The sequence below is a fragment of the Coloeus monedula genome, assembly GCF_965178545.1.
Source record: "Coloeus monedula genome assembly, chromosome: 17".
Taxonomy (NCBI): Eukaryota; Metazoa; Chordata; class Aves; order Passeriformes; family Corvidae; genus Coloeus; species Coloeus monedula.
In genome coordinates this window covers 4096928-4110117 of record NC_138797.1, presented here as the reverse complement: position 1 = coordinate 4110117, position 13190 = coordinate 4096928, and the positions used below count along the sequence as shown (strand labels likewise).

The following is a 13190-nucleotide window of genomic DNA, read 5'->3' as shown; positions in this document are numbered from 1 at the left end:
TCAGACCCACCTGAAATTCTCAGAGCTGGCAAATGCAGTGCCCACCCACTGGCAGCCCAGCCCAGCCCAGCCCAGCACACCCAGCACTGGGAAATCAACCCCTGCTCAGGCCAAAGTGATGCATTCCCAAGCTTCCTCAATTCAATGGTTTTATTTTTTCTAAGAATACTTCCAGAGGACAGAGAAACACAGACAACTGGCAAGTCTTCATATTCAGTTCTTTCTCCAATCCTTTAAGAGAAAAAAAACCTGCAAATTGAATCTTTTCAGTGAGTTCCAACACTGCTCTCAGCTTTGCCTAGGAGACAGTCCCTGCCCCAAGGAGCTTCCACTCTAAGAGAGTAATACAAAGGTGAGGGTCACAGGGACAAGAACGAGGAAGGTGACACAGTTTTCATGCTGCTGGTGCCATTCCTGGAGACTGGTACATGTGTTTGTGCTGGCAGTCAGGATGGACACACTGAGGAGACCACACAGTGCACCCGGCACGACGTGTTCTCTCTGCAGGTATTTGGAAGGGACAAGGTAAAGAGGATCTCAAGAAAGTTTTCAAGGCAGTCCTGTGATGAGGAAGGCATTTGTTCTATGTAGAAATTTTTGCCTATTTACATACTTTTTTTTTAAGAAGAAAATAAAATAGTTATTATGCCAAAAAACCATTCTTCAAATCAGCTGAATGACAAAAATAAAATTTTCAGGTGATGTCTTTCTAAAATAAATATCAATAGGTAAAAATAGAAAATGGAAATAAATAAATACATGTATCCAAGCTATCTTGTTAAAACACAAACAAGCATAATTCCTTATTGAAAAGTAGCCATGGAATCCTGATTAAAGCAGCGACTGTTCAGAGCATCCTTCTCCTCAGTAACAGAGAAAAATGAGTCCCAAGCAGTAAATAAAAGAATTTCTTGTAATAAAAGAAATATAAAGGACTGTGTTCTTTATAGGAAAGTACAGAACACTTCCCTGTTTGCTGATCAACAGAGGCTAAAAATCAGTGTTCCATGATGCAGCCCAGATGATATTTACTGCTATTTCCAAGCAGAGGAAGGTTAACATTTTTTCTCCCATAGGATAAAAAAGAAAAGTAAAGCCCCATCTGTGATTGATTGTGAACACACGTGTTTAGTCCCCTGATTGAGCAGAAAATTAATCCATCTTAAAAATACTGAGCTGCTCTTTGTCCCCCTCCCCAAATAGCAACTCCCACGTACAGAACCAGACATTTCAGGACACAGGGACTGCTCAGCACAGCGAGCTGGGCCAGCTCAACCTTGGGCAGGACACTTTTACTGCTTGGGAGCACAAGCTGCACCAGTTTGGGATGGTCCAACACGAGATCAATGTTTCCATGGCAGCACCTTGCATTTCAAGGGTAGTTGATTGCCCTGAGCTCCTGCTGGCAGGAGCCAGGCTCAGTTTGGCCGGTGTAAGTCACAGTGCTCTGGGTGACAGGAGGCAGGGTACCCTACTCCCCACACTCATAAGGCAGTACCACTCCAGGAAATCTGTTTCTTTCTTGAAGGTTTCAGGTTTTTTGTGGTCCTGTATGTCCTCTTACTTTTAAAGTTGTTTTTCTACCTATTTAAAAGGAGCAACATGCCCAGATTAACAACAGAGGTCAAGTAGGCAAAGATTAAAATGTCCACAATGCAAGCTCTAGGTTTACAATGTACTGGTCATGCACAAACCCCTACAGATCCTGGCAGGCATTTAAACATTTAGGTTGATGGAAGATCAGATTGCTAATGAACTGACTGCTGAATGGACTGTAGCCAGCTTGAAATCACTGGTAGGTTCTCCTGCTGATGTCACAACAACTGAAGTCATGTCAGTGGTCATCAACTTTAGCCCTTTTTGCTTTCAAGGAAAGATGCTGCAAGAAAAGAAAAGAACAGAAAAACTGCTTAGCAGACACACCAAATTTAGAAAAAACGTTAACTACAATGCTTTCAGTCCTTAATAACAACTCAAATAAATTCTAACATAAATATCCACACCCATCCAAGCTCTGCTAGTTACTGACACAACTAAAATAAACCCATTAAATAAGAACCTACATGTACCCCAAAGTGATATTCTAGGTTGGTATAAAATAACTTCTTCTGCACTAACTGCAAGCACAGGAACAATTTCCCACTGGAAGCAATTTTCCAAGTGTAAAAATGCACAGAAAGATGTGCTCCCAACAATACACCTGCAAAAAACACGAGGAGAATGTACGGGAAGGATGAGATTTTAACAACTGTATTAATCCTGAAGTTGGACTGGATCTTTGGAACCTCTGTGCTCTTAAAGGCCTACAAAAATGTGGGATTTAAATATGAAGGGAGTTCTACAAAACTTGGAATGAGAAATAACTGACAAAGATCAAGCTGTAGGAGAACATTTTTTAACACAGAGTCCTGTTCAGTGGTAATTTGTTTTTAACTTGACACAGAAATAAAACCTTTATTATTTCAGGAATCTCTTCCTAGCACAAAGATGTATCCTTCAGTAGAAAAAGGGTCTGAATATCTATAAATTAACATAGACCTGTTTGATTTGCAATGGTTCACTTATTCACATTTTACATATATGACTCAAAGTTTTATACAAGAGAAATATTTCTAATTTTCAAACATTTTATAAGGACACCCTAGCCTTTTGGCTGATATGGATAACTGACCAGGCTGGAAAAGGGAATTTTCCTCAAAACCAGCACCATCCTTCAGAGCTTCCATTTATTTTAGGATGAAAGCAATGATTAGGTCCTACTGCAAACTGAGTTCACTTGATCGAATCAAAAGCACGGCAATGGTAAAAATTAGGTTTTGATGTAATTTCATAGATTACCTACAACAGAAGCAGCACTACCCTGAAAAACATGTTCCCTCAGTCAGGTAGGCAGCACAATTCAGGACAAGTAGTCTTTGCTACCACCTACCTAAAGGAAAACCTCATCCCAAACTTCAGCCCATGGAGAGGTCACAATGGGATTTTGTGTGGGTGCAGGATGTTAAATGTAAATTATGTGACAACATGTAAATATGTGAGTCAAAGGACTAATTATTGCAGGAACAGATTTGATACAACATTGGCTCAGCTCCTTTTTACACCATGTCTGCAGATCATCTCCCAGCAGCTGAAGGCTCAGGGGTCTGCCCCACAGGGTCATCACTGCCTTTCTTAAATGTCTTATAGGAAAAAGGCAGAAAATATTCAGATACTTAGTAAGTCCATTTATAGATGGGAATTGTCTGGATAATTGAGATGAATTATCCAAAATCAGCATAAAAAACCCTTCTCTCAAGTCAGTCACATGAACAGATGCCAGACTGTTGGGAACTGTAACCACAGAGCTGTCCTAAGGTGCTCCATGCACCACAGGATTCTCTACTCTGACAAAACCCCAAAGAAGTGGAAGAAAACAAATCAGATTCTCCAAAAAGTCCAATAGTGTAGCAGATATATAAACTGGAAACAGACCACCTTTTTCACAGGTCTGATATGCAAATGCATTTTCTCACTCTGATTTTGGAAATATTTCATTAATTTAGAATATAAAGCTCAGTAGTTATTAATGTCCCGTGGGAAATTCAAATACAAGATCAATTTGGTAATCTGTACAGTATTTATAGGCTGTGTGGTACCAACAGCTGCAGCAGAACTAACATTTAGATAATATTTCATACCAATTCAGTTCTCAGAATGACCAGTGAGTAAGTCTGGATTGACAGATTCACATGGGACAGAGTCAATAAAGGTTGGTGACAGCTGTTAAAAGATACTTGTAAATAAAAGGTATCTGTAGCACACATAGCAATTTGCAATAAAGGTTTGCACAAACAGCAGCTGTTCTTTGCCATTACACATTTGAACAGATCAGAACTGATTTTTCTGCAGTAAACATAATTAATACTCAAAAAAAGGCTCAGGATTTTCACAAAGATTTGCAAGCATGCAAAGGCTCTCCCAAAATTATTATGCAAAGTGTGACCACTGCCAACCTACAGCGTTGCTCAGGGGAGTGCTACCAAGTGCCTGTATTCAAATGTAGAATGGCTGAAGGCTTCATTTCCCAAAGTGTTACGATGGAAAATGCAACTTTACCAGCAAATGGATCTCATTTTGTAACTCTGAGATCCATTGGCTGGCTAATAGGGAAAAACCTTTCATGCATCAACTTACTATCCTCTTCCTTCATATTAAAACCACTAGAGCTTCATTTCTGTCCCATTAGACCACACCAAAACATAATCCCTTAGAAAGTTCAGATACAAGAGCTGCTCATGCAGCAATGGTACCGTTTGGCCTTTTTGCCGATTCCGTACCGTTCCTTGCTGGTAAAAGTGAGGTGCCAGTTCCAAGAGCCAGGAGGATTCAACAGCTGTCACATCTCTCATGTAATACTTAGCAGTCTGTATGACTTCATTGTAAACTACCCTGAGAGAAAGGAGACAAAAATGAACAGTGTTTGCTGTAAAGCAATGAGGGAGAGCTATTAACAGCACAGTTTCACACACATGCTGCGAGAGGTGGCACTTACAGAGGGACAAGAGAGTCTTTAAGCTGTAATTGAGCCTCTTGCCTCTTTCTCTCTGGTTGGTCAGAGTTCTCTACTATCTATCTCTAAGGGGATAAGTTAAGACAATCTTTAGAATGACATGAAAACAACTTCCCATACTACCAGACCATATGGATGCAGGTATATATGAAAGAATGGTTCTTATAATAAGGTCTAGGGGGACTCACAAGTGATGCTTTGGAAGACAGAATATGAGTTACTCTATGATATCATAAGGAAAGATGTCCAAAGCACCAAAACCCTGGACCCACAACAAGGAGGGCACAAACCCCAGCATGACTATCCCTGGCGCCAGTCTGCAGACAAGTAAGATAAGCATCAGAGGAGGAAATCAGCTTTAACTCCTGCCAGAACATCTTCTGGGAAGAGATTTAGGAACAGCCCACCATGTGGACTCATCCCCACTGCCAGCACAGTAAGGTTGCCAGCATGGGCAACCTATTTCTGAGGTCACCTTCAGCAGGGAAGGTAATTTTCCCCAAGGAAGTGCAAACTCCTGCACTGAAGGGGTAGCTACCAAATCCTTGAGTCACTATCTGCCTCCTATACATGGCAGAACTGAAAACATCTGAGGTTTGTGGTTTCTCATTAATTGGTATTTTGCTCTCAAAAGCAAAGAGGAAAGAGTCCAAAATTCCCTTTGCCAAATGCAGCCTGAGACATGGCAACTAACACAACTAAAGAGAAATCAGAGGAAAACAAACCAGAATGAGAACATATTTTCTATACATCTATAGCAGACAGAGAACTGAAGCCCTCAATAGAGGATGGTTGCCCAAGCTGCAGTAGCACTGAAATTTAGGTTGCTAAGTTAAACTCCTATCTGACAGGATGCAATGACACCAGGCCAAGCTTATCCTTCAAAGTCTCAGCAGCAGGCAGTGAAGGACAAAAGTCCGAATATTTCAGGTTGACCACACTGACCTGAGAGTCAGAAACACATTTCTGTTCATTATCTGAGCACCTCTGACCTGCAGATGGAATGATCATATCCCAGCTAATGGGAACATACAACCAGTTCTTCCTTCAATCTTCTGGACAGCCATAATTTTTCACATCATGCATTTTATGTGTACGCCCTTTCCTAGCAATCCATTTGCCATTTCTGCAGCAACTGTTTGACAGGATATTTCCTTAGCAGGCTTAATAAAAGTAAATTAACCCTAGCTCTGTCTAGGTACAGAGACTACTTGGAGAACAATCTGCAGTGCAAGGTGTGGTGCCCACTAAGCAGGGGCACCTGGCTCTGCTTTCCAACCTCTGCAGGTTCCTTTGGCAGTAAACATCATTCTGTTTCCCTGATTTATTTGGATACTCCCTACAAAATGTTGCAAAGGAAATGCCACTTGGATTCCCTCTGTGGGAACTATGACCTTCTACATCTATTCCTCCACTGATGGATAGAAGCGATTCAATTTGGATGCTGCAAATCCCTTTAAAAAAATCCCCAAAGAAGAGAAAGCAGCTCTAACTTACCAGCGTGGAGGTTTCTCTGCATACAGCACTGAGCTGGGGTGGATATGAAGCTCGTGGTCATCACGGATAGTCCTTGAAAGCAAGATACTATTTCAGACTGTGCCTCTCTTTATTGCTTAACATTTGGTTCCTTTCTGCCCCAGTATGAATGTTTAATAAAAGCAAGAATGAAAGGGCTGGAGTAAATTAACAACATTTGCATTTAATGAACAGATAAAACCAGGCTTAAATCCTGGACAAAGGAACAATCAACAATTTAATGCCCTAAAAGAGTTTTACATTAAATTAAAAGGTAGCATTTCAGGCTTTTATTCATTGCTCTGGGAGTGCTACAATACTGCTGCACTACAACTGTACTTTCTTAACTTAAAACAATCTAATGACTACTAGTGGCAGTTTCCCACTATTAATAATTTTAGTTATATTTGCCAAAGAGAAGAGAGAAACACTGAAGCAGTTTGCAAATACAGAACTTAAAATAATTAGTGTATCGATTGCCACATGTTCCTAACAGCAAATGTCTAGAGAAGCATCTGCTTGTTGATTAAACTTAGATTTATTCATCAGAGGAGCTTTCCAACCAAGCAACAGTGGTACTGGAATTGTATATAGTCACCTGTAAGCTCCCGTGGAGTGGAATTTAGCTGCATTAGCAAAAAATCCAGAAACTATGCACCTCAAAACAGGATCTGGATCACCTAGAAAGAAGAATTTTTCTGTAAGATGAGTCAGTGGAATGCCAAAAGTCCCTAAAATACCACTTAATCATCTCAAACAACTTTTCAGAGTGCATCAGACTTTGACAGCAAAGCTAGGAGGGCAGACAAACCCTGCAATTCCTTTTGACTTTCCTTTTGACAATTTCACAGCAAATCAAAAATTGCTACCTAAAAAATGAATGTTGCCACCTGTATCTCCATGAAGAGTTTCACGGTCCCTAAAGCAGCCCACTGTGACAGCTGAGCACTGAAGGCTGATTTTTCAGAGCAGGTAGAGACAAGTGCTGAGAAGAAGTCCTGGCACCCGTGCACTCACAGCACAGCTGGAAATCACATCCCAAAGATTGCACAGCACTTTGAACAAAAATGGCCTTTTCGAAAAGACAAACAGGGAACGGGGTGACCTATTTATGAGTCTTCTGGAAAACCTGTCCATTAAATATATAATCAGTGGTTATAATCTCTTGCTGGAAATCTTAACTAATGAAGACCGAATGAAAATTTAACTGTACAAATAGGCTAAAGTGCCCTGCTGCAGCCATTTTTAGGAAAAAAATAGGGTCTAAATCAACGTTATTTTGAGGCCAGGATAAAAATACTCCAGAGGTTACAAGAAAAGCAGGGAGCAGACTGACAGTTTAGAAACTACCTTCAATATGTGTTAGACAAGAGCTTAAAAAAATTTCACCTTCACTGGACTTCTTTGGCACTTTAAAGCGGACGAGAAGTTTTTTCAGCTGCTCTCTTACAACAGAAGCTCTAACAAGCCCTTTGTAGTTCAGAAAGTGTTCCTGACACCACTGGGAGCTCTTGCTGTGCTGTACAGTGAGAAGAGAAAAAAATTGCAATGAGATACCATCAGCAAAGCAAACCCAGTCTCTTCTGGGTAGCCTTGCTCTGTTTTAATTCTGTCTCCTACAACGCATTTATTGTGGTTTTCCCTGAAAATTACCTATTTACAGAGCAACTACCGAGGGTATGTAGCATTAGTAACTGAAAAATGTGTCTCAAACAACTTCTAAATAGTAGCAGATCAAATGCTAAGGGGTATTTTCAAACAGATGTGCTTCATTTCTTCATATGTGGTCAAAGAGAAGAGCATCAGTCATTCCATTTAATTCTGTCAGATCATAAACTCGTCTGTTTTTAACCTCAAAATGTAAACAACCTTTTCAGTGCTGTTTTCATTGGTCTTCTCTCTGCAAAGAGCTGTTTCTCCAGAAGCCAGCACTCACTCCAAGACCTTTTGCATCTGACTCTTTCTAAGAGAATTACACAGATACGAAATGTGAAGGGCAACATTTCAGTTGGTGCCGGCCTGGCTGCTTTGTGGCTAGGGGAAGAAAAGTCATGTTTAAACACTTGGGTGGTTATACTGCTTCAACTCAGCACTGCTGCAAGTATTTTATTACAGAAGTGCTTTATACCAGCAAAATACACTTCTCCCAAATAGGTGTAGCACTTCAAAATTATTAAATAAACCCCAGCTTACAGAGCAGTACTAAGGTTGGTGTTAAACCTTAGGGAAAATACAATAAGGTCAATGAAAAACAGGGTATGAAGATCAATGCGTTAATTTAACACCAGAAAAAAGACTACTAGATTTAAATGCAGATTATAATCAGTAAAACATGAGAAAATATTAATTTCTTTAGAAAATTGGATATTTGTTTTCCCCAAGCCCCAACACAAAATCCCTGTCTCCTTGAAAACACAGCTGTCTACCCATGTGATTTCCATGCTGTAACCCAAACAAAATTGTCTTTACTCCCTGTTCAAAGGAACTATGGAGGGTCTGTGGCAAATGGTGACCAGAGAATCTTTTAATGTAGAATTATCACTTGATAGGCTTGGTAAGTCCACAGCTTTGAGGACTCTGTATCCAGAACTTCCAAATTCAGAAGTGAGAACCTCAAGTTCCTCCCATTCCTGCAAATCCACACCCACTTGAACTGACTTACTTTGACAAAGGCTTCATAAACATTCAGCATGGTGAGATGGTCACCCTCCTCCACAGCAAACCTTCTGTGTTGCCTGGCCTGCAGAACAAGAAACATCATATTAAAGGAAGACTGATTTTTGCTGAAATCATGTCTGACATGCCCAGTTCCCTTCAGCTCTGTATTTTCTGGGGACTATTAAAGTTCTTACCCATCTAGGGCAGTTCCTCTGGACAACAGCAATATTTTACTAGCTCCCCTATACTCAGGAACACTTCTAAAACTGAAATTAGAAAAATGAACAGATAAAGAATCTCCATTCATTAAAATCAGGCTCCTGCTACCTATTAAGAATTTGCTACATCCTTCCTGTTTTGTTCATCCCAAAAGGAAGTGGTGTGTGGGAAGGTTTTGGGGGATTTTCTTGCAAACCCTTACACTGACCAGTACTGGTTTCTAACCTTTCATGTTTCTGGCCCTCAGAAGGAGGTTTTTAGCACTACTGAAAGACTCCCTTAGGTTCCCCTGTTATTTGATTTCTTCTTTCACCTACAACAAATAGATACAATTCCAGACTTTGTTTTATTTTCACACTAAGTTGCAGTCTGTAATAGGCACCAGTAAAATACCTGCCAGAAGTCCAGAAATGTGGAAGCAATAAACAGAAAATGAAACACAACTGAACTTACTGCCTGAGTTTTTTGACTTGGAGGGATCACAAAGATGTTTTGAATCTGCATCATGGCAGCAATTGTCAAAATCTCCTGGGAGCAGCCAAAATTTCCTGAGGAGTAAATGGAGAAATTCAGTATAGGAAATCTTCCATTCAACTTGCCCCCATATAGAATAAAATGAAAAAGAAGCAGAAAATGTTTTTACAGTATTTAAAACAAAAATACATAAACTCCTGGATTTTTTTTTTTAGTATAAGTCTAAATGTTTTCAATGGAAAACTTAGACAAAAGTGTTAGACTTATTACACTGTTAAATGTGAGGTGTCCCTGAGCTGAACCAATTCTTTTCACTGCAGACCACACCAAGATGAAATACAGTGTGTCTTGAGTTTAGCAAATATCTAGTAATACATAACAGTTACATGACTATGAAGAAACTGTTACTTTTTTCCTCCTACCTGATTCCAGAAGCATCTTTGCAAACATAGGATTCAAAGGAAACTCTGCTATTCTCATCCCAAGGGGCTCTGTTAATCGGCAGTGCATATCCAGACCTGCAGCACATTAATAAGTGTAGCTGGGACACAGGCACAATTGTACAGCAAGGCTTCTTTTAGGCTTAAAATATACTAAAGAGCAGAATTACAAGCTAAAATATAGCAAATGCACCTTAGAGTTGCTGAATGTGTATTACACGAAGCTTAAAGGCAAGCCTTGATACCCATTTACTCTCTCATGGATCACCAGAATTTTTTTTCCAAAAATACTTGAATACACAAGTTTTTTAATTTTGTGCAAGTTTCACTGTTACTGTCAATAATTTAGAAAAAAAAGTCCAAGTCAATGCCATGGCCAGAGGGGATATTAGCTGTCAGACCTCTGATCCCCTTTTTAAATATTTAGCAACATCTTTGTTCATGGGGATGTAAAGCAGATGAGAATGAAAATGGGGATAAACATGGAACAGGCATTACTGCAGAAACAGGAAGCACTGCTGGGGGTAAGGTGTCATTTTTCTGAGTACATCTACTCAGGTCATGGAGCAAAATAATTTATTTTTATCTAAACAAGAGATGTACAGCTGATTAAGGTTTTCTACAGTTTAGTCTGCCTCATGTATCAACAACTCAACTGTCAGTCATATTCCAGCTGTGCCTTTTCCCTGGAGATGGCACAGAAGGGAGGCCTGATAGCTTGATCTGTGATGCCCAGTCCTCACTGAGCAACCTTGCACATCTACCATTTTAGAGGTTTAGCTTCCTACAGACAAAACCCTGCAGCATGGGTGACCCATGCAAAGCACCAGGTCACAGTCGAACTCTGAGCTTTATGCTGAGATTTCAGGGAAAGATTTAAATGGAAAAGCATTTCCTGTGCAAGAGGACATAAAGTTTAAAAAATACAATACACAGGGAGCAATAATAAGAAAAAAGCTTGCTAAGAAAGGCAGCAAAGAGTAAAAATTGAAAGAGAAAAGAAAAGCTCAAGAGGCTGAGTTGCATGAGGTATGACAAGTAGGCAAAGCACAAGAGAAAGGCTACACAAGCAGGGATGAGTGAGAGCCCAAAAACAGGACTTTGGGGCACTGCAGGTTGCATAACCAACCACAGCAAAGTGACCTGAGGAAACACAGCCGTGGCTCACACATAATATAAATACATTATTTGTCAGACTGTGTGGTGGTAACAAAGCCACAGCTGCACTGCAGCTCTGTTTCACAGAGAAAAGCAAAACCACAAATCAGGTCAAGGAATGAGATCTCCTGTAACTCATGTCAGCATATCTGAACCCACAGATCCCTCCAGCTAATGTTTATTATTTGATATGCTATCAACCCATGACAATGTAGTAATTCACTCACCACACCCCTACAGTGTTCAACAAAACCTACCAGGCTCTTCACATAATGTCCCAGTGTTTTCCTCAGAAACAGGTACCAAAGGCAGCTTTTGTGCAATGATGAACTAACATATTTAAACACAAAGTCACAGCAACTGCAAAAATTAATGTATGACAGCTTTCATTTGACTAGTGCCACATGAGAAGTTTAAGTTCTACCACAATTAATAGCTTAGATAGGCTGTCATATACAGAAGGACAACTGCATTCCTAAGTAGGAAAAAGGAGACATTTCCCTATATTTATGCACCACTTTCTACAGGTGCATCAAGCCAAAATCCTTTGGCTTCTGCTGCATCCTACAAATGTCAATACAATTTTGCATGATCTATATATGGGTTGTGCACAGATGTATTTGTAGCAGTAAGCCTGAATATAGCCTGCAATGGATACTAGTTTGGAATAGGTAAAAGTTTCCTTCAAATAATCCTGGAAGCAACCACTGAATCTGCATATATACAGGAAATTAAAGATTTTAGAAAAAGATATTACAAAGATTTAAACTGAACGTGCTCAGGAGAGATTATTCAAGTACAATGACACTAAAATGTTTCAAGTAACCAGTCACCAGAATGTGACAGGCTGAGGGATTAAAACACTCCTTTTTAAACTTGGGTAGAGTGGTTGTTTCTGGTAGGTGACAACTCACAAACAAATCTTCAGCAAAGACCTGAAATAAAGCTAAAAGTAAAGCCACTTTTTGCCTGCTTATTTACCTTTTAAATTATGCTTAAAACCAATAAACTCCAACTGACAACTCAGACTCTCAAAGGGGCATCAAAGGGAGAAGGCTGAGGAGAGAGACTCCTGATGTAATCAGTCTGCACCACTGTAAAAATAATCCCTCTAAAAACAGTGATGTGTTTATTCAACACAACTATCTCAGCCTTAGGAGCATCTGCCCTGCACGAGTTGGCACCACACTGGCACAACAGGGGCCTGACCCCAAACTGCCCATTTGCATGTGACTGCAAGGCCAGTGATGAAATTCATGTTCCTACTTCCACAAGAGAAATTTAATCCTCACTGCACCTGCAAATGCTTGGGCAGCTTCACCTCTGCACCTTATATAAAATCTTCCTAATAAACCACCTAAAACCTTATACTTCAGAAAAACTGGAGAGTGAATCTGTGTATCACACACATTTCTTCCCATCTGAAACACCAAGATCAGTACTTCTCTGCTCTGCTACAAAGCTGTGCAGACAGAGAATAAGAGCTCTTTGAAGCTACATGAGCAGAACACTTCTGCCAAAACATCACCCAGCTAATCAGTGAGTTTATTGAACTTTCCTCTGCATTTCCCTAAGGTGGTTTTGGCTGTGAATTCATCCTTGCAACACGTTCCTGAGCCACTGTGAAAGTCCTTGTTCCAAGCTTGCAGAGGTTGCCAAGAACCAAGTGCCTTAAGTGAAACCCTCCTTTGCGAGATGGAACCCAACCAGCACAGGGCAAAATCCTGGCCAAGCAGAGTTACAGCTCATGAGAATAAAAAGAGAGCAGACTGCCACAAGTTACAACACAGCAATTGTGAGACCGCCACAAACCTCTGGAAGCTTCCAAAACTTGCACAATCTCCTTTATGCTGCCTCATGTTTACATTATGGAGCAAACATTGTCAACTTTGAATTAGCTACAAACAAGAAGCTTAAGTCAAACAGAGCTTCATTTTGATTACTTGGCCTCATGTCAAGTTTCTGTTTTGTTTAGTTTGTTGCATTCAAAAAGATTAAATAGCTGTCAAAAAACTCAACAATATAACAGTTCTTCCTATAAACAAAATTAGGCAGCAGACATCCCACTCACCACACAACAAGGAATTGAAAACTGTGTATAAAAACATATTACTACAGTGTGATCTGAGTGTTAAAACTATCCAACAGCAGCATAATGAATAAAACCAGAACGAACA

General features: G+C 40.1%; 1 protein-coding gene across 4 annotated transcripts in view; it reads right to left on the bottom strand.

Annotated features, from left to right (window-relative positions):
* Nucleotides 1–237: 237 nt before the first annotated feature.
* The window catches only part of DHX35 (DEAH-box helicase 35), a gene marked incomplete at its 5' end in the record, with an annotated part of 28668 nt that continues 15715 nt past the window's right edge, over nt 238–13190 (bottom strand). Inside the window, 8 exons of one of the 4 annotated variants that reach the window (XM_082292744.1) lie at nt 238–1879; nt 4290–4428; nt 6047–6118; nt 6663–6744; nt 7454–7583; nt 8727–8804; nt 9395–9489; nt 9838–9933. In XM_082292744.1, coding sequence (XP_082148870.1) covers nt 1835–1879; nt 4290–4428; nt 6047–6118; nt 6663–6744; nt 7454–7583; nt 8727–8804; nt 9395–9489; nt 9838–9933 — 737 coding nt within the window. In that variant the 3' untranslated portion in view covers nt 238–1834. The remainder of the gene's footprint in view (nt 1880–4289; nt 4429–6046; nt 6119–6662; nt 6745–7453; nt 7584–8726; nt 8805–9394; nt 9490–9837; nt 9934–13190) is intronic. The other 3 variants (XM_082292742.1, XR_014226905.1, XM_082292743.1) reach the window with 3 other exon arrangements.